Source organism: Pelobates fuscus, chromosome 1, assembly GCF_036172605.1.
Source record: "Pelobates fuscus isolate aPelFus1 chromosome 1, aPelFus1.pri, whole genome shotgun sequence".
Classification (NCBI taxonomy): Eukaryota; Metazoa; Chordata; class Amphibia; order Anura; family Pelobatidae; genus Pelobates; species Pelobates fuscus.
Window position 1 is genome coordinate 213,891,165 of NC_086317.1, and position 22,883 is coordinate 213,914,047.

Genomic DNA, 22,883 nt, shown 5'->3' on the forward strand with positions numbered 1-22,883 from the left:
CAGTGGGATTCTTAAGTATTTGTTCGGATTCATTTCTCACTGATTGCATAAATGTCCTAATGGATGTGTTAGAAGTTTTCAGATCTCCTTTATACTTCACTTTAAATGGTTGTTTAGTGGTTATGGTAGTGGTATCAGATGTTATAGGACTATCTTTCCACCTTTCATAGTTGGTCAAAGTACGTTTTTATAAAATTCGATATCGACTTGAAGAGGGGCCGGTTCGGAGACAGGTACGAAGGTCAACCCTTTAGAAAGTACAGATAAATGTTGTTCTGTTAGAATTTTTGATGATAAATTGAATACAAGCTTCATCTCTTCCTCAACGGCGGTTTTCCCTTTAATCCTGTGCTTCTGGTGTCCCTTTTTGTCACTTTTTTATTGCACTTTAATTTCTGACCCTTCGGCTATCTGTCTCATAGATACATTATTAACAAATTGGAAATCTTCCTGCAGAATACTTTTCTTGTATTCCTTTGTTTTAACTACCACGTTATGATCTCGTTTATGAGATCTCTTAACCCTTTTTCCAACATACTTTCTTATGCACGGGCTTCACTGGTTGTACATTTTCCTAATCACGGAGTTTACACTCCATTGCTTAGCAACTACGTTGCACGTTTCACAGAGTTTACACTCCATTGCTTAGCAACCACGTCGCATGTACGGACGCACGTCCAAAGAATCACGTGAGGTGCCGGAACACTTCCGGGCTCGGGTAGCCGCACACACGAGATTGGTGAGTTGATAGTCTGTATTTTGTATTTAAACTCTGCCTATTTCACTTATTGTTTGATCTTGAAAAAGACCCTTAGGGGTCGAAACGTCGATTTGATGCGTTACACTTTGATGTAAACTTTTTTGCCACATTAAAAAACACGGAAAAGAAGTCCAGACTCCAGGGGGGCGGCGAGCGAAGCACACTTAGGCGAGGGACGCCACATCACACCGATGGGCCGGGCGACCCACTGGCTGCGGTCATGACAAAGACCTTGCAAACATTTGCTCATAGAGGTTCATCATAGACTACATTCCCTACTTAGTGAGCCACGAGACGGGGAGACGGGATGTCCTGACTGGGCGGAACTCCGGGGGCTCGCAGAGGAACGTGACGATCTTTCTGGGAGCGTCCTGGGCCCGCTGGGTTCTGCCTACTTGGGGCTTCTTGGACTCCTTTGCTACCCTATTGGCTAGAGCGTTTAGCCCTAGGTGCGCGGTGCACCCTCCTACCCACGGGAGGGGGGGAGCTCACTGCCCTCCAACGCTCAAATCCATAATCCGCCGTATAAGGCGCTACTCATCCGTACCCGGTCTCTAGACCCAGAGGGTACGTCCTTTCCCTTCTCCCCCTCAGACCTTCCCGGTTTTCCCCAAGTTACCCTATCCCATACCTTCTGTACCTGACTACCGGACAGAAGTGACTGCATCGCCTTTGAGCGATAGACTCATATCCAGTATGTCTCTAATACCGGCCCCACTCACAATTTTCACACTGAACGCTAGGGGACTCAACACGCCAGAAAAAAAGGCCGGAGCTCATAAAGATTTTAGGGCAGCTCACGCATCCATAGTGTTTCTACAAGAGACCCACTTTCGAGCAGGCTCGCGACCCACACTGACAAATCAACACTACCCCAGGGGATACTACAGCGACTTTCAGGGGGGTAAGTCCCGGGGCACGGCAGTACTCCTACATAGACACCTCCCATTCACGGAAACTGGGGTCTTAACGGATCCGGAGGGCCGCTTCCTGTTCCTCAAATGGACGATCGCAGGCACGACATATACTCTAGCCACTCTTTACGCCTCAAACCGCGGGCAATATAAGTTCCTAGCCAAGACGCTCCGCACGCTAGCGGGCTTCCAGGAAGGCATATTGATAGTAGGTGGTGACCTAAATGTAGCGTTAGACCCCAAATGGGACTCCTCCTCGGGCCACTCACACATTCCCTCACAATATCTTACGGCCATTAAAGCTCTCCTGACCAGATCAAAACTAGTAGACTGTTGGAGAGCTTTCCACCCCGACGAAAAGGATTTCACCTTCCACTCCCACCCCCATAACTCCTACACACGCATAGATTACCTATTAGTCCCCAGCCACCACATACCGCTAGTCTTACAGGCTGATCAAGGCACCGTGACGTGGTCGGACCATTACCCAGTGACCATCAAATTCCACTCCCCCCTCCATAGACCCAAGATCTCCAAGTGGAGGTTAAATGAATCACTGCTTACTAATCTAACGGTCACCTCAGACATAGGGAAGACACTGCGGGAGTACTTTACGAACAACACCTGCGAACAGACTTCCCCCACCATACGCTGGGAGGCACACAAGAGTGTCATAAGAGGTCATTTCATTCAAAAAAGTGCGCTCCTGAAGAAACAGAGAGAGGCCCGTATGGCCACATTACTATCGGACATAGCACAAGCAGACACAATTAACAAACAACACCAACTCCCCACACACCAGGCCACACTCCTCAGCTTGCGAAGGGAACTAACTACTCTTCTTCACTCCACTCATCAGAGGGACGCTCTGCGAAACAGAGCCTTCTTTGAAATACATGGGAACAAAAGTGGGAAGCTTCTAGCGCGCATGCTAGCCAAAAGACGACACGACACATACATAGACAGGATCCGAGACAAGGCAGGGGTCCTACACAGACACCCGGCCAAGATCCAGGAAATCATTCGCACATACTACGCGGAACTGTACTCCCTCCCACGCCCACACACCGACGCCCAGTCACGATCACTCCAGACCTCAATAGATAACTATCTAAAGACCCATAGGCTCCCCTCCCTGACGGCCGACCAACTGGACGAACCCATATCCATGGGGGAACTCGCGCTCGCTATTAAATCCATGAAACCAGGTAGGACTCCAGGCCCAGACGGCCTGCCCATCAAATACTATAAAAGCTATGCCGAGATCCTGTACCCCCCACTCCTAGACATGTTCAATGCCATCAGGGAGGGACACGAATTGCCTACACAGGCACTCATGAGCCACATCACCATAATTCCGAAAGAGGGCAAGGACCGGGAGCACTGTGGGAGCTACCGGCCCATATCCCTCATAAATAACGACATCAAACTGCTGGCGAAGGTCCTAGCGACCCGGCTCCAGGTGCGCGTGCCCTCTCTGGTCCATGCGGACCAGGTGGGGTTTGTGATGGGCCGGGAAGCCAGGGACGACACCATAAGGGCCCTCACGATAATGCACAGAAAGTCAGGGGACGACATGGGCCTTCTCCTGCTGTCCACGGACGCGGAGAAGGCCTTTGACAGGGTCTGCTGGACGTATATGTTCCAGACGCTGTCACATATGGGTGTGTGGCCATACCTGCAGGGATGGATTAAGGCCCTATACACTCACCCGACGGCACACGTCCTGGTTAACGGGGCGCCCACGGAGGCATTCCCAATTCACAATGGTACGAGACAGGGGTGTCCCCTGTCTCCATTGCTGTTCTTCCTGGCCCTGGAACCCCTACTCACCACAATCCGACACCACCCAGACATCAAGGGGGTACACATAGGAGACACACATCATAAACTTGCCGCGTATGCGGATGACCTCCTATTTTTCATAACCCACCCGGAAGTCTCCCTCCCCAATCTAGTGCAGGAGTTCCAGACCTTTGGCGGGATATCGGGGTACAAGATTAACTTCTCAAAATCATATGTCTTAAACGTCAGCGTACCCACAAGGAGAACGGCACAGCTCCGTCGGAGCTTTGCGTTCCAATGGGCCACGGACAAAATCCGATACCTCGGTACTTGGCTGACAGTTAAGGAATCGGAGCTTTTTACAGCGAATTTCGCCCCGATACTAGCTAAGTTCCGAACAGACATGAAGGAGTGGGCCCTCCCGCACATCTCCTGGTTGGGTAGAATCCAAGTAATAAAAATGAACCTGCTACCGAGACTACTTTACCTCTTCCAGGCCCTACCCATCATGATCCCATCCTCATTCTTTGCCGCACTTAGACAGGCTATGGGGGCTTTTGTTTGGGATGGGAGGAGACCCAGACTAAAATACGCGCTACTCACCCAACCCAAGAACAAAGGGGGCCTAGCCCTACCCGATTTCCGGCTATACTACAAGGCATGCCACCTGCAACGTGTAGTGGAGTGGTCTAAGACTGGGGTCAGCAAATTGTGGAAACAAGTGGAAGAGGGGGTGGCTGGGCTCCCAGCAGCCCTCATCCCGTGGCTCCCCGTAGGGACAGATGGAAGGGAAACGCGCCACTCCACATACACGAAAGCGACGCTGAAGATATGGCGAGGTAATGCCGGTAGACACGCACTCTCCACGTACCCGTCCCCACTGCTCCCCCTCACACACAATCCAGGCTTCCCACCAGGCAAGGACCCTTGGGCACTGCGGGCCCTGGTGCAATGCCCACTGCCAAGGCTGAGACATGTGTGCTCTGGTCAGAGGCTGAGGTCCTTGACTGACTTATGTGGGGACCCTTTCCAACCGTTCACAACCCACTTCCGCTACGCACAGCTAGCGAGCTATACCAAGACCCTACCACGCGCAGGAGCCCTCACTAGGGGACTCACCGCTTTTGAGCAACTATGTGCAGACCCTGACCCGCTACCACATGGCATCTCGCACCTTTACACCCTCCTACAAACGCTCACACCCACAGCCACACCACGTTTTATGGGAAAATGGGAGGAGGCCCTTAATCATACATTTAGCACGGTTGAATGGGAAAAGATATGTGAGGTCACCCACCACTGCTCCATATTTAGCAAGAGTCAGGAGACAGCCTATAAGATACTCACACAATGGTACTGCACCCCAGACACGCCTCAATACATACATGCCCACGGGTCCAGCATATGCTGGAGGTGCGCCAATGCAACGGGCACACCTTTACACATTTGGTGGGATTGCGAACTCGTCCAACCATTCTGGAGGACGATACATAAAATAGCCTCCCGCTTCTCTGACAACCCACCACCACTAGAACCTGCAGCAATGCTGCTCCACCACACGACTACACCGACTTCTAGATACAAAAAATCACTTACAATTCGTATTCTAAACATGGCCAAGCAAACTATACCACAATACTGGAAAAAAAGCGAGACCCCTTCTATACTCAAATGGTTCACCCATATGGAGGAACTGAGAGCGGTGGAAGAGCTCACCATGTTAGCAACTGAAAAACAACATCAGACATACTTAGACATCTGGACCCACTGGATACTGACCACGACGAAACAGGACTTCCTGACGTTACTACATAACTAATGACAGCGATATACACTGCCTGGATGGCCATGGGGACGACGGACAGACCCCCCTCCTCCTTCCTTACACTTTCCCTTACCCCCCCCCCCCCTTGTAGTTTCAAATGGGAAACACTGACTAGCTGTCACGCAGGTTTACAGGCATTGGGAACACACTCCCCAAAGCTCATATTTCCCTCCAAAACAGGACTCCATCGCTATAGTCTGTTGATAACTGAGGCCCTCAACGGACATGATCCTACACGGACGTGTATCAACCGAACAGTGCTCATCCCTCCCGCGCATACAGAAGACAAAACCACCCCGAAAGGGCCACATGGGGGGCAATAGGGGGATGCGCATTAGACACCTTAGAGGTAGCCAACTGGAGGGATCAGGCCCTGCCTGAAGGGACAACAGACTAGCCAAGGGAGGTTACTCCACTCCATATGGCCAAAGAACACGGGATTACTGGGAATTACTTGGGAGAGGGGTAGGGGGTACACCCACATAGGTTTTCATTGCTGTTGATATCTGGGACCTGCGTGTCCGACATTCCTGTTGGGCCTGCGCGCCCGCCTTATGTTTGATCTTTACGTGTTGAATATGTTGCCACAGACCTGCGAGTCTACACGATACTTACCTTTTTTTCCCCAAAATTCAGGAAATAAAAATCATATTTACAAAAAAAAAATAGAAAAAAGGGAAAAAAAGGTGGGGATGGGGAATTGAGGAGGGAGAGGAGATGAGCTGACGCACAAATGAGAAGTCGTCTGAATATCACTGAAAAAGACCTTCGTTTGTTCCTTACGAAAATCGAACCAGATATCAAATATTTAGTCTCACAGCATCAACCTCAAGGATCTCATTAATCACTAGTAAAGGTAATTTCAATTTACTTTATTGTTTTCTCATTAAACTTTATAAAGTTAAAAACCTTATAAACCTGCATTAAGTTTAAAACACCCTCCTTTCTAAAAAATATTCTGCATTTGCGTTGAAACTGGTGGGCGGTAAGGACATTTTTTCAACCAAAAAGATGCATTAGTGGGCGGTAGGTAGAAAAAGGTTGACTACCACTGGGTTAAAGGATCACTATAGTGTCTGGAAAACAAAGCGGTTTTCCTGAAACTATAGTGCCCTGAGGGTGCCCCCACCCTCAGGGTCCCCCTCCTGTGGCGCTGAAAGGATTAAAACCCCTTCAGCAGCTTACCTTTCTCCAGCGCCGGTGACCTCTCCTCCCCCGCCGATGTTAGCTCCCTCTGCCGACGTCAGCGGAGCCGAATATGCATAATATGCTTCCAGCATGGCAGATGCGCCTCTAGTGGCTGTCCGGAAGCCAGCCACTAGAGGCTGGTTTAACCCCAAATATAAACATAGCAGATTCTCTGAAACTGCTATGTTTACATCTGAAGGGTTAAAACCTGGGGGACCTGGCACCCGGACCACTTCATTGAGCTGAAGTGGTCTGGGTGACTATAGTGTCCCTTTAAGGGGTTAAAGGGTTAATAGACACCCAGTCCTGGTAATTAGGAATCACAGTCCTGCTCTAGGTACAGGATCAGCAACACACTGGTTGGCAGTACACATGTGCTGCCCTTTTTTTTTTTTTAAATCTGTTAACATAAAGTTTAGGACACGGAGTACAATTCTGGGTATTCTCTAAAAACACCACAAACAGGGAGCCTCCAACACTAGTCGCTAAGCAACATGATACTGCAGAGAAGGAGCCACCGGTGGGCATTGAACCGAACAGTGGTTCTGTTTGGTCTCTAGTGTTTAGGTCTCCGGCAGGTTACCTCCGGAAGTAAAGCGCTGTCTGATTGGCTAGAATCTTGGGTCGCCTAGCAACAGAGCGCGTCTGCTGTCCGTGAAGTAGGGGAGCTGTGATTGACTGGGGATCAGCATACAGCGCCTCACTCTGTCTGGGTGACCCGCAAAACCTATTATAACAACACCCGAAATATCCAATGCTCCCCAACTGGGTAGCTGCCTGACCCCTCCCCCCCCTCCACCAAGAGCCCTTGCCCACCGCTCCCCCTCTAACACTGGTACCCGTCCTCGCAGGGCTTCATCTGCTGCTTAGTCCGTATCGCTGTCTAGCAGTCATGTCACTGCGCACACTGCCCCTGCTCTTTGTTAACCTGGGGGGAGAGATGCTCTATATTTTGGACCAGAGGCTGACAGCCCAGAACATCCCCCCGGAAAAAGCCAGGAAAGGTGAGTAGTGCACCCCCCCCCCCTCTCTCCCCCTATACCCCGTGATAATGGACTGACAGGAGAGACCAACACGATGGCTGTCTAACAATGCACACAATACACACTGTGTACAGGCTCAGTCATTAAAGAGTATTGTTGGGAATTCAAAGTTCATTTCATAATTGTTAAGGCAAAAGCGAAACATTAGAAAACAAATGTATATTCTATCCAGATTTGGCTTAAAATTCGAGAATTAGTCAATTCCAAGTTGTAAGAGAATTTTGTGAATTGCAAATATTAGGCAGAAAATTATCAAACTGTAAAAATTATTAAACTGCAGCTGAGCTTTGAGATTTTTTTTTTCCATTCCCGCTGTATTTGTCCACATTTTGCCATACGGATTTCATATCACTCCGATTTTAAGTATAGTGAATTATATGAATTTACTTTGAATTCTTGACCACTCCCATATTAGTGAATAATCCGTGTACAGCATTTCCCTGAGAGTTCCCCTAGTTTCCTTAGAAATGTAACAATTTACATAATGTAACGTGGTGTGTCAGATCTGAGTGTGACCACTACAGCAGGCTGTCGTTTTGGGATGCTTAGTGTGCTCCTTTAAATCTAGCCAGTAGTTATGACAAATGTAGCTTAAAGGGACTCTGTAGTCACCATATAAAAGCAAGAAAGACAAGTCCCCCAGCCTTCCTTCTTGCTTTGATATGTACTTTCATTTATTAAAAATCATTTTTGAGGTGTTTTTATATTAAAAACTTACCTCCGTTCCAGCGCCGAGCTCCCCGCTAAGCCGCGCCCCCTTTTTCGTCAAAATGACGAAATCACGGGGCCCAATAGGACGCTTCTCACAGAGAAGCGTCATCGCGATGTGGTGCGCATGCGCGGCTTCGTGCTGCACCAATCGCGTTCTTCATAGAGCGGCATTGAATGGTCGCGAGCTGAGCTGTCTGACTGACCGCTTTCTAAAATTATCAATAAGGGGGGGGACCTACTGTGCCCCCACCCCTGTGCGGCGGGTGGGGGCCCTAAAATTATCAATGAGGGGGGGGGGGACCTACTGTCCCCCCCCGGCCCCCACCCCTGTGCGGCGGGTGGGGGCCCTAAAATTATCAATGAGGGGGGGGACCTACTGTCCCCCCCCCCCGGCCCCCACCCCTGAGCGGCGGGTGGGGGCCCTAAAATTATCACTGAGGGGGGGGGACCTACTGTCCCCCCCCGGCCCCCACCCCTGAGCGGCGGGTGGGGGCCTTAAAATAATCAATAAGGGGGGGGACCTACTGCCCCCCCCCGGCCCCCACCCCTGAGCGGCTGGTGGGGGCCCTAAAATTATCAATGAGGGGGGGACCTACTGTCCCCCCCCGGCCCCCACCCCTGAGCGGCGGGTGGGGGCCCTAAAATTATCAATAAGTGGGGGGGGGACCTACGTTCCCTTCCCCGGCCCCCACCCCTGTGCGGCGGGTGGGGGCCCTAAAATTATCAATGAGGGGGGGGGACCTACTGTCCCCCCCCGGCCCCCACCCCTGAGCGGCGGGTGGGGGCCCTAAAATTATCAATAAGGGGGGGGACCTACTGCCCCCCACCCCTGAGCGGCGGGTGGGGGCCCTAAAATTATCAATAAGGGGGGGACCTACTGCCCCCCCCCGGCCCCCACCCCTGAGCGGCGGGTGGGGGCCCTAAAATTATCAATAAGGGGGGGGGACCTACGTTCCCACCCCCGGCCCCCACCCCTGAGCGGCGGGTGGGGGCCCTAAAATTAAAAATAAGGGGGGGGGGACCTATTGTCCCCCCCCCCGGCCCCCACCCCTGAGCGGCGGGTGGGGGCCCTAAAATTATCAATAAGGGGGGGGACCTACTGCCCCCCCCCCGGCCCCCACCCCTGAGCGGCGGGTGGGGGCCCTAAAATTATCAATAAGGGGGGGGGGACCTACGTTCCCACCCCCGGCCCCCACCCCTGAGCGGCGGGTGGGGGCCCTAAAATTAAAAATAAGGGGGGGGGACCTATTGTCCCCCCCCCGGCCCCCACCCCTGTGCGGCGGGTGGGGGCCCTAAAATTATCAATAAGGGGTGGACCTATTGTCCCCCCCGGCCCCCACCCCTGAGCGGCGGGTGGGGGCCCTAAAATTATCGATAAGGGGGGGACCTACTGTCCCCCCCCCGGCCCCCACCCCTGTGTGGCGGGTGGGGGCCCTAAAATTATCAATGAGGGGGGGGACCTACTGTCCCCCCCCGGCCCCCACCCCTGAGCGGCGGGTGGGGGCCCTAAAATTATCAATAAGGGGGGGGGCCTACTGCCCCCCCCCCTGACCGGCGGGTGGGGGCCCTAAAATTATCAATGAGGGGGGGGACCTACTGTCCCCCCCCGGCCCCCACCCCTGAGCGGCGGGTGGGGGCCCTAAAATGATCAATAAGGGGGGGGACCTACTGCCCCCCCCCCGGCCCCCACCCCTGAGCGGCGGGTGGGGGCCCTAAAATGATCAATAAGGGGGGGACCTAATGTCCCCCCCGGCCCCCACCCCTGAGTGGTGGGTGGGGGCCCTAAATACAAAGGGGGGGGACCCTAGTTAACCCTTCCCCCCCCCCCCAAAAAAAAAATATCTCCCTACCTACCCCCCTCACCCTAAAAATAATGAGGGGGGACCATTAACTAAAAACCTATAAAAAAAAAAAATGTGATTAAAAACAACTTACCATTCGATGTTTTCTTTCTTCTAAAATCTTCTTTCTTCAGCCCCAAAAAAGGCCAGATAAAAAGCCATAATAACCGACCCAATTAAAAAAAAAAAAAAAAACGAGCGCAAAAAAAACAATCCATGTTCACCCATGGAGGGCTCCGCGCAGACTGAGCTCCGCAGGGTGGGTGAAGGCTTATAAAGGCTTTCCCCTGCCCTGCCATTAGGCTAAGAACACTCTGATTGGTGGGTTTAAGCCAATCAGAGTGCTCTTTGACATTTTACAAGCGTGGGAAAGTTCTTTGGAATTTTCCCACGCTTGTAAAATGACACAGAGCACTGTGATTGGATGGCTTGAAATCCATCCAATCACAGTGCTCTGTGTCATTTTACTTTTTTTCATTTTATTTAATTTTCAGTGTTATTCACTAAAATGAAAATGTACTAATCAATGTAAAAATTCAGACCTAAACAAACAGAAAAAAAACCTTTATTTAAACAATTTTTCTTTAGTCTTAAAGGAATAGTCCCAGCACCTAGGAAATACCGTATTTATTCGAGTATAACGCGCACCCCTAATTTTCGATTAAAAATCGGTATAAAATTTTATACCGATTTTTAATCTAAAATTAGGGTGCTTGTTATACTCGAATAAATATTGACGTCAGAGCTGGCCGCGGATCTCGCGAGATTTACACTGGGAAGCTGGAGGAGCTGCACGGAGGTGAGTAAACGCTTGCTGCCCGCCCCCCCAGGACCGCCGGGCTTGTAATGAGCCCGGCGGTCCTGGGAGGTATAATCGGAGCACCCACTTGAATATTTATTCGAGTATAACGCGCACCCCTAATTTTAAATTAAAAATCGGTACAAAATTTTGTGCGTTATACTCGAATAAATACGGTATAGCCATTTGCAGTTGTTATAGTGGCAGGAGACCCCTGGCGCCATCCCCCCTTTTAACACGGTTTAACAACTTACCTGTTCCTCCTGGACTTTCCTTTCTTTAAACTGGAAATTCCCTTTTGAGTACACCAAAACTCTTGAATAACTGTGACAGTCTTTTGAAAATGTTGCACTTGATATGGTAGGCATATTTAAAGCAAATTATATATAAAAACAATATGATTTCATTTAGCAGAGAAATAAACTTCTATGAGAAGCTAGATAAAGAAATACGTTTTAAATGAGTCACGATTTATGGTGATGTATTTAGTAAGTGTGGGTTGGCATTTTTGAGGTAGTTTTAAAAAGAGCTATTTGGGAACTGTGTTATTATTATTATTATTATTGGTATTTATATAGTGCCAACTAATTCTGCAGCGCTTTACAATATTAATTCCGCAGCGCTTATATTTCAGTATTAAATCCGCCTCTGGTGGCTGTCGACCTATTTACACATTACAATCATTTATGTATAACACAGGTGTGCACCTAGTTTAGATTACCCCCGCTTCAGGTGCCCCTTTGGAGGTGACCACAGGAAAGTATAAATTTTAGGAGGTTTTGGATAGTAATGTCACTTTAATTGCAATTTTCATTTGGTATAGAACAGATATATATGATATGCATTGTGAGTATATACATAAAAGCACTATCACTTTAATTATTTTTAACACTGCATTTAAAAAAAAAAAAAAAAAGTAAATTTTTTTTTAATTGTCATTAATTTTGCATTATATATTCACAATGCTCTTTCATTAATTCTGGCTCTAGCCGATAGAGGAATGGTATCTACAGAGGGAAAACAGAGAAACAGTCCCTGCTGGTAAAATAACACGATAGCATTATTTTGTCATGGGTCCTTAAGGGAAGGACATTTATCACGGATGAATTCCGTCATGCATTGTTAAGGTGTTAAAATGGCTCATAAGAATTGGAGAAACTAAGGTAAGGTGTAGATGATACTTGTTGCTGTATCTAAAAACAAAATCAGATAAGTAACTAAGGCATTTCATCAGCTATCCCAGGAGGAAATGGATGGCATCATGATTTACTTATGTAATGTTCTTGTTGTGTTAAGTGGAAAATAGTTTTGTCAATAGCAGATAAGGGGTAAACAATTTAATGACCATATATTTTGAACATTCAGTCCTTTTCACAATATGTATAACCCCTTGAGGACAGCGGGCGTTCTATGCCATCCTTTTTGGGGCGGTCCTAAATGCCAGCGGGTGGCATAGAACGTCCATGCCGTCCTTCATACTAACCGAGTCCCCGCCGATCCCACACCGTCGGTCCTGAGGTCTGTTTGTGGAATCTCACACTGTTATGGCCAAAGACGCTTTTCTCAAATTCATCCTTGTATACACACACTTTTCATATAAACACAGTGCCTGCATTTGATACAAAGGCACTCCTTTGAAAATACATTGTTTGGCATCAACACAGGCGGACAGACACTCCATTTAAATGTCCTCCCCCTCTATTCATACATGCATCCCTGCATTATTTAGTAAATTATTTATTATATATTAATGTTTCACCAGGAAGGATAAATTGAGATTTTCTAGTATAAAGCACATTTTGTGATTAAGGGACACAGACTTAGAGGAACAGTATAGTCACCTAAACCTCTTCATCTCAATGGATTCAGTGGTCCTTGAATTCATATCTAGTCTTTCTGACAGCCACTAGAGCAAGGAAACACAGTGAGTAATATTTATTTAACTTTAATTTTTAAATGCAGGCTTAAAGATGGGTCGACAGAAGGGAACCTTTAGTCCCAAAATAATGTTTTATTTTCTAGAGTATAGGTTCCCTTTAACACAAGTATTCTCCCTGCATTCACTCATACATACACATTTGCTTTGTCATACACACCGTAAATGTATCCCTGAGTTTACATGCCATACATATTCAGTGTCAGAAACAACAAAACAATGTTAACAAATGTTAGTCGTGAGTAACATCTGCACCTGGATAGTAACCTTTTGACTTGAATGTTTTAAAGGTACATTCAAGCACCATAACCACTGCATATATGTAGTGATTATGGTGCCAGGAGTGCCCTGGTGCCCCCTCCCCATTATAAAAAACTTTTTTTTAGAATGGTTTGAATTCTTAACTGGTATCTGGAGGGCCCTGCTCACTGCCTCCACTACATAAACTAGAGAGCCGTAACATCTCTGTGTGAGTTAAGCTTGGCAGTGTAGGTCTTAGCTCATTTAGTTGAGTTATGCAGGAGCTTCCTTGCTCTTTGCTGAGGTAGTGGAGGTGGGAAGCGGTACCCGGCAGGTTAGAAAACATTGCCTGGGAGAGAAGGCAGAGAATCAGGAAAGACCATGACTGTATAGATAAAATAAATACATTTTGTGTTCTTAAACCAATCTGTTCATTATCTGCTTCACGTAGAGGATTGGACAAATCAAGACAGAAAACGAGGTACAGTGTGCTTATATATAAGATAGCGCCTCTAAGATTCCCTGCTTCCTTTTGCTTTTGCTTCATGCTTTCAGCACTATTGGCTTAGTGCTGTACAGGTCAAATGCACATGGGATTCTGTCACATGTGAAAGGCTTTCAACCAACGTACGCTGCACGTGCACATTTTATATTAAATTTGCTTTTCCACTGTTATTTTTAGTGCTATTTCTTTTAGATTATTCTAATCTAAATAATACTGGTCACATATTCCCCCCTATCCCCCTTGCTCTCAGGGCTGTCTAAACCACGAGGCAGGGTTCAAACATTGTTCAGATGCCCTTAGCAAGTGTTTTTTGTTTTCTGCGTACCACCAGCTTTCCCATTCTGCTTGAATCAAAAGTACTGTACTGTGTTAATCCTTCATCCGTCCTGTTAAGCATGAGTTTATTATATCCTTTATAATGGTTAGCAGGTTGATAATAAAAATACTGCATAGTAAACCACAGTAGATTGAATTTTAAGGAATTTTCTCTATCCCAATAACAATTTCAGCTCACTAAGGTTCTTATGTGGGGCAGGAATGTGTGGGTTGCTTCTTCACTGGCGCCTCAAACCTCTGGTGCTCCCTGGTGGTCCTGTGATGCACCTCTGGCTTCTGCAGAGCTCCAGATGCTGTCGCCATTCATGAAAATTACACAGAATTTACATTAGCCATCTAGAGATCCAAGCTGTCTGACACCCCAATGATGCTGCCGGAGATGTAAACTCCCCTTTATACCGCAACTCTGTAAATACAGACAGCATGCACCATGACCACTTCAAATCACTGAAAGGGACACTTTAGGCTTCAAAACAACTTTAGCTTAAGTAAGCAGCTTGAGTGTATACATCATGTACCTGCAGTTGCAGTGCTCAATTTGCTTATTTTTAGGAGTTAAATCACTTTTGTTTATGTTTATGCAGCCCTATCCACACCTGGCCTAGCTGTGACTTACCACAGTATGTGTGAAAAAATGGTTTCATTTTCAATCAGATGTTATCTTACTTTAGAGATATTTATCTATTGCTCTGTAAATTGAACTTTACAGACTCCTGTCTAGACAGCTATTAACAGAGCAGGAGATAAGACATTCTAAATGAAATAGACTGTGCAATAAAGGAAGTTTAACCCCTTAAGGACACATGACGTGTGTGACACGTCATGATTCCCTTTTATTCCAGAAGCTTGGTCCTTAAGGGGTTAAACATTCAATCTTTCTTTACAGGAAGTGTTTAGAAAGACTGTGCAAGTCACATGCATGGAGGTGTGACCAGGGCTGCTTAAAAGAAGCTATTTAACACCTAAATGGCAGATAATTTAGTAGTGAGACTGCAGGGGTACAATCTGCACACCGAAACTGCTTTATTAACCAAAAGTTGTTTTGGTGCTTGGAGTACTTTTTAATATAGCACCACAATCTTAGAACCCATTGGTAGAGATGGTAAACCTCAAGAAGATGTACTATAAATAGTAGGTCCATAACACCAGCAGCTACACAATCTTATAGTGCAATAAGCTGTTCACTCTTCATATTGAGTGATACATAAGGTTTATAAATTAGACACAAAATGCTAAAATGTCATTGAGCACAAGCTAATAATATGAAAGCAACTGTAATGAGATCTAAAGTTAAATATCTGCCCTACTAGGTTTGCCCTGGTCAAAGTGCAAGAGTCTAGGAGCAACAAAATCTCAGCACTTGTAGAATGTAAAAAAATATGCTTATCTCATCACTCACTGCAGAGTTCCAAACTGGTACTGGAATACCTGTGTGTCAATAAAAGCGCACAAAAATGGGAAAACTCTCAAATTAAAGAGCAAAATATTAATAGGGCTTATTTGAAAAATGTCACTCTGCAGAAAGTTCATGTAAATAAAAATAATGTTGTGATGTATATAAAGCACTCTGTTAGTGACTCCAAAGGTAGCACAGTCCACACCATACATGCAATAGCCCCTTCTGAATCCTCCAGCACTCCTGGGGTTAAAATTCAAAAAGCAATCTAGGGGAATAAGGACTTAAAATGGTGTAATAACAATTGGTAAGGAACCTCCACCGTATACACCCTGTGTGGAGCTCTCACCTTGTTTGAGTGCACTTGCACTCGGTCTGGATCTGGTCGGTCTGTATATAAACAGGGAGATTCTCCAGTAGAATGCCACACTTTATTAGTTCCCAAAAAATAGATAAAAGTACAAATAAATAGACAATAAAATCTGTATGACTGGCTCACAGTTCGTGGAGTAGTTATTTTGATCGCTGGCAGATCCACCATCCACCGATGCTGCTCGATCTTACGCGTTTCTCCCTGGGTAGGCTTTCTCAAAGCCTGTTGGTGCTGAGGGCCTATCTCTGTTAAATACTCCCAAAATAGTAAGCAATTGGCAGCATTAGAGCTGCAGATAGTCCACAATGTTTTTGATTAGTTTTTATTCGTAACAGTTTTTAATAAGTTGTTAAAAGGATACACCTCTTCAACATGAATTAAATAAATACTCTCATACAAATATGGGTATTATACCATATGACCCCTATATGTAAACATTGCATAAATAACTTTTAAAACATATATAGCAGCAGTTTGAATCATAATTTAAAGGGATACACCTCTTTGAAAATAAAATAATCTTTTGATACCACCGAAAATTCTTAAAGGGACTTTCCAGTGTCAGAAAAAACAAATCCGTTTTCCCGGCACTGCGGAATCCTGCAGTAGCCCCCTCCCTCCCAGTCCCCATCCCATGTTGCTGAAGCGGTTAAAACCCCTTCAGTGACTTACCTAAATCCAGCGCCGGTGGCAGAGACCTAATGCACATGCGCGGCAAATGCTGCACGCATGCGCGTGCATGAGACCTCCTCATAGGAAAGCATCTAAAATATTCTTTAAACACCAACAAGCACTATTGAATGAACTTTCTGCAGAGTGATATTTTTCGAATCAGCCCTATTCATATTTTGCTCTTTAATTTGAGCGTTTTCCCATCTTTGTGCGCTAACGCACTGTTTAAAAATATTGCATTTTTGAGTCTTACGTACAGGAGAAAATCAGAGGATAGCAGCACGGGTTATAAAGATTAAAGATATTATACACTATTTTCTATTTTTTAAAGGGAAAGCGCCTCAGATTGATACTTTTTTAACTCCATATTAAAGTCCACATACAACATTGCTAGAAGCCATTGTAGAATGTTAATTCATAGGCATATAATGTATGTGAATAATTCTTCTGTTATATGAACACAGACCAATCTACATGCTCCGTATTTATCTTTGCAGAGCTGAGTACAGTATGGTGGTATCTGCACTTGGTGTTGAACTGGTATATGCATATAGCAGTGTATAGTATGTAGGCAGCTTAGACAATAGAATACACACATTGTAGATGGATGCTCTATCAAGTTTGTTTTATTTAGCATCCCAGCTCTGAAAGCAGACTAAAGGATATAAGAGGTGTGAAATGTGAATGCCTCTCTATTTGTGTGAGAAGCTGTTACAAACTAGGTATGAAAGGTGTAAAATTTTATAACATGACAGGAGGCTTCGTATTTGCTTAAGTCTCTCTTTACTAGAGAAGTTAGGTACTATAAAACTCCCCTCCCCATGCATCATTCCCTCTTTCTTTGCTGCTTCGCAGACAGTACAGGTCAGAGTACCACTGCCTCCTGCTTATAGTGGGTGGCTTTGGGATTAATTATGATTTATTAGAATTAATTAATTATTGATTATGATTTATTGGGATTGATTATGTTTTGTTGTGATTTAAATTTGATTTATATTTATTATGCTTAGCTTTTGGGATTTATGTGCCTTTTGGCTTTTCTTTGCTTCCCCTGTCTTCTACTTGGGGAGATTTTCCTTTACATTGTGTGGTTTAAGGGGGTCCCTGGAGATACCTATCTGGTTTGCTCTCCCTTTGTTTTTGCCCTCTCCCCCCTCCACCCACTCTCTCTCACCCTTCTGCTATTTCCCGCCCTTTAGACCGCGGGCTACTAGTGTTCCACTCGGGGTTTCAAGAGACTAGCCACCTGGCTGCCTCCTCTGATCCCCCGAGCTCATTTGCGAGCCTGCCGGCATCCAGGGTACTCGCGGTCGGACGCGAGTACCCGGTGTCCGGACCCGCTTGCGCACGTGGCCGCCTCACCGCGATGGCTCCATCTAGAGCCGCGGGCGTCTGACCGGTTCGAGGAAGGGGCGCCTACTCGCAGCCCCTCCTCCATCCACGGTGGTCAGATCTATGCTATTGTTGCCCTGCTGGGATTCCCCGGCGGATTTCTACAGGTTTGCCATAGTTTTTCTTCAGATATGTCTATAGTTTGTATACAGTGTGTATCTCACAGCTTGCTGTGAGTCTTATGGCATTTTATATATCTGATTTCTGAGTTCCTATTTCAGTATATTTATATATATGTGTGTGTGTGTGTGTGTGTGTGTGTATATATATATATATATATATATATATATAGATCACAGCTTGCTGTAAATTTCAGGATAGTTTACATATCAGCTTTCTGAGTTTCTATGACAGTTTATATCTCAGCTTGCAGTGAGTTTTACTGGAAATATATATCTAGCTTGCTGTGAGTTTGACAGTGTATATCAATGATTACTGTGAGTTTTGTTGACAGTGTACATCACAGATTGCTGTGAGTTTTACTGACAGTGTATATCACAGATAACTGTGAGTTCTACTGACAGTATATATTTTTTCTGTCCAGCTATGGGGTCTCAGATGAGACTACTCTGGTATGAATTCACTGTCCATGGCATATATATATAAGTTAACAGACCTGGTTCTGGCTCAAACTGGTCTGGGAGACCAGTCTACTCTGATACAAACAATTTATCAGGTTCTTGGGGAGATTAATTGAATTGGCAATTGTTTAGCCCTACTCCTGAAAGAGTCCATTGGTACAATACCCTTCAGGTGGTATGATGGTGGTAATCTATAATAATGATAGAAAATATCAAACAGATCTGTGTGAGCATGTGCATATCAATTCACGGTTTAAGGAGAGTATCGCTCAGTGTATCTTACATTCATGGACAAGGTAATCACTGGAACAACTTCCGCTTATACCCAATACAGCTGGAATACCACTATTTGCCTGCTGGGCATTTAGGGACTGCCAGTCCCGGTTCAGGTTATCCACACGGCATTACGCTGTCTAAAAGGGTTGGTGTCTAGCGGTCCCATGTCACAGGATGCTCTGAGGATCTACAATTTTTTAGGGAACTCTACCCAAACTCAGGGGTCCCCATTACTCATTCAATACCCATTGTAAAGCGCTACGGAATTGGATGGCGCTATATAAATAACATAATAATAATAATAATAATACGCAACCCAGGATTGGCCTGCTATGTCTGTGCCCCATTGATTGGCCTGCTATGCCTGTGCCCATTGATTGGCCTGCTATGTCTGTGCCCCATTGATTGGCCGAATCTATCTGTGCCTGATACCCCCTTTGGCCACAGGCCTGGGCGAATATCACTGAGGAAAGCTCAGTGCCCTCTATTGACATGGAGATAGGGGGGTGTCCAGGTAAGCACTGCTGCTTTACTATCCAAAAGGACACCAGTATACGGACACCTATTATGATTGGAAGGGTGAAGGCCCGACACCTCATGCCCGGAGGGGCAAAGCCTTTATGAAGATTCCCGGGCACACACCCATGGTTTACACCAACCCGGCAGCAACACATCTCCGAAAAGAGAATTTCGCACAAGCACGGTTTCCTTGCCTTCAGCATTTAACCATTTAGCTGCCTTCCCGGTATCCATCTTGGGTATTGGTAGTTAGTCCTGCATCATGTTTAGCTCCTGACCCTTTCGGTTGGGGTTACTTGACTTGCTGTTCCGATCTGCTATTTGCCTTCTCTCTGAGGTACGTATTTACCGTTATCTACTTTATTGGTCGTTTCTTGGTTTCAAGCCTTCCGATTGTCCTATCGCTCGGGTCGTCGAGAGGCCTGACTTGACCTCCTCCGATCTCCCGGGCTCTCGTGGATTGCGGAGAACGTCTCCAGCTTTCCTCAGACTACCAACGGTCATCCTGGATCCCGTGCGCGCGCACGGGATCCGGGCGGTCCGTTGGTAGTTTCCATCATTGTTTACGAAGATTGCATTTTTTTCATCATCCCTTTCTGTTATTAGGATGGACACGGCTGAGGTGGTATACTATTCCATCTACCTTCGGTCTGTTTTATTACCGGGTGATTCCATCTCTCAGGTGAGTGATGCAGAGAAAGGTCTCGTGGTCACAGAGAGACACACCTCAGTCTTAGGCTGATATTAGTAAATGGTGTACCCCTGCTGTTGGTCACCCTGAGTCTCTAAGGGACTCTAGTCTGGATTGCAAGAGGGTGCAACCCCCCATCACCTCGACCCGAGACTGATGTCTTTTATTTTCATGAACAGAGAGCGAACCCCTCTCATATATTGGACGGACACTGATTTGTTATTATAGGGCGCGGCCCTCCCTCAACCTCAGCCCGATACTGGGCTGGATACAGAGGACACGTTTTGAGTGACACTTTCTTGTAGAGGGGACCAGACACGCATGTACTTCTATAATGTTTGGTTGTTAACGGGTGCGGCCAGCTCATGCTATCACCCGGACGCTGACCCAGAGTTAGGTCACATTATTAGAGAGTGCAGCTCTCTCACACACTCAACGCACTACGGTGCTGTCCATTTGTTCATCACACAGGCTTGTACCTGTACAGGATAACGATGACTGCATGGAGGGGCGTCCCTACTGCGTTCAATTATACCTAACGACCGTACGGCCGATGTCGTTATAGAGGGCTGCCTGATCATGCAGGGTATACATGTTTAGACTGGACCCCTCTATTTCACTGTATCCCACGTGAGAAATACACTAGAGGTATTACGGGGGGAGATTCCCCGCTTATTTACACACAATCCTGGAGATGGTATGGCTAACGGAAGAGCCTCGGGTATTAAGATTGCAGGTTTTCATATATTCTGCTCTATATCAAACAGACAATTGCGAACAAACTGCGCAGGCAGTTTTTCCCATGTCAAGGTGACATGAGATCCTGAGGCCTTCATGGAGCAAAAGGGCACTGCCTTGCTCGGGTATTAAGACTAGGGAAGGCCACTACCCGTCCTGAAGGTACACCGTACGCATGGATCGAATGGAAAGACCAGAACCCCGGTTGACAGGCGTTCCCTGGTCATTACAATCTTGGGATAAAAGGACAGGACTGCCCCTACTCCTCTGAGCACATACTTGGAGAACATGGTTTGGAGATGGAGGGCCCTCCGTCTATACTCTATATCCCTCACAGGAACCGTATTGGTTTGGGTTCTCGTTAACCCACCTTTTTCACCTACCATCAAGGAGACCTACGGTGGACTCTATGGAGGAACCCAGTGTGCTCCCGACTCCTACACGGACGTCAAAGTCAGGATGCAACCTACCGCTCGAGTACTGAACAGAATGTGTAACAGACTCAGGGTGACCGACTTTTTCATACAGGACAACACTTGCTCCGGACGGTTGAAACTAGAGCCTTGTTTTTTTCGTTATATCTGCTCCCTGGAGCCACCTGTCGTGAGTGAATGGACCTTACGCCTTGCCTGAGTATTAGAGAACGCTATGTGTTCGCGGGACTCCAAGCTAGGAAGGGAGGTATCCCCCTATAGGGAGGCCGGGACTTTGGTTCTCAAATTCACATTCCTGGGTTCCTTGACCTAGGGCCTATCCTTGAAGATACGTGCCCGGACAGTCAGGGATACAGGGACCTAAGGGTGCCACTATATTAGACCCTATCATGTAGGTGGATTGTAGACCAGGAACCCCTACACGAATTTTGGCAAGTTGGGCATGGAACAGGATCGTACAATGGGTAATAAGGTTATTTCAATCTTTCACTACAACACGTGAGGACTCTTCCCGGTTATACAGGCGTCAATCACCATTGGATCCGGACATCTTATCACTCTTAGACGATGATATATCCAGATGGAAATCTCAACTCCAGTTTACGTTCCCATCCTTTTGAATAGTTCCAGGATTCACAATCCCCAGAATAGTCGTCACCGTTCCACCACACAAGTTCAATTTGAGACCTTGATTGGACGTCCTTCAGGAGTCCTTTCTCTACCACAGCTGTGGATTGCACAGTCCATTTGGAATATTGGAATCACTTAGGATACGGCTAGTTTGCCAACACTCTTGCCTGCATAATAAATTTATTCGCGAATGAGACATCTCACCAAGCAAGTCATGAGAGAACGAAAGATCCTACTCGGTTCTATTACGGAATTGGGCGTGGACTTATACGCATTTCTTGAGGTTGGAGATTTGCCTGCAAGGCCACGTCACCTGGTGACCCTGGCACGATCGGAGGAGCCACCTTCCACATCAAGAGTTGAGACATGGTGGCAGTTTCTTCTCGCGGCCCTAAGTCCGCAAATGACCTTCGACATTTTACAACTACAGGAAAATGACTAATCGGTCAGCTTGGCAGCTCATGGGAAGGCTGCTAGGAAACAGGTCGCAACCCCACGTGCAATGGAGCTATCAGCGGATAGTGTTTTTCCGTATTTGGGATGCTTCGTCAACTGGCATCCTCATCGACCCGTCTACTGGCAATTCTCGCAGTTGGAAAGCCCATTTGGGATTGCTTTGATATCTCCTGGAATAGGTACCAGCGAAACAAACCGCGTTGGATTTGTTGAATGAGCGTTAAAACAGCAAATACGAAGCCTCCTGTCATGTTATAAAATTATAGATTATGCTAGCTTTAGTGTACCTATAATCTTAATTTTATTAATGACAGGAGGCGGGTATTTCCCACCCGTTCTTGAGTTTGATTTTGATAGTTTGGATTAATCAGGTACGTATGCAACAATGCTTGTTGTCTCTGCTACCCGTCACCTGTTCTTATGTCTGTTTTTTTCATCAACAGGGTTGGGATATCTTCATATTATGGGAATTTTGGTTTGCTACATTGAGTACCTACATGTTTATTCAGAGTACATTTCATTGGATAATCAACCTATTCGATTCTGGTTTTCTCTCGTTTCAGTTTACAGTCCATCAACGCTATCTGGTGTGACAGTTCTTCTCGGATGGTGGACATTGTATTCATCGTATCTAGGACTTAGTTTCTTCCCCATTAGGTTTTCTGCCTCTTTTCTGTTTTTGTCGCAGCTTGAAAGAGGAAATGATGCATGGGGAGGGGAGTTTTATAGTACCTAACTTTTTTTTCTGATTGGTTGTTGTTCTGTGCTGCTGTGGAGTTCTAGTAAAGAGAGACTTAAGCAAATACTCGCCTCCTGTCATTAATAAAATTAAGATTATAGGT

At 46.4% G+C, this 22,883-nt stretch overlaps 1 protein-coding gene across 2 annotated transcripts in view; it reads left to right on the forward strand.

Annotated features, from left to right (window-relative positions):
• The first annotated feature begins 7,105 nt into the window (after positions 1-7,105).
• Positions 7,106-22,883, forward strand: part of OSCP1 (organic solute carrier partner 1) — a 42,061-nt gene continuing 26,283 nt past the window's right edge. The window contains exon 1 of one of the 2 annotated variants that reach the window (XM_063444468.1): positions 7,106-7,476. In XM_063444468.1, coding sequence (XP_063300538.1) covers positions 7,365-7,476 — 112 coding nt within the window. In that variant the 5' untranslated portion in view covers positions 7,106-7,364. Of the gene's footprint in view, positions 7,477-15,870; positions 15,919-22,883 lie in introns of those variants that run through there. The other variant, XM_063444469.1, reaches the window with a different exon arrangement.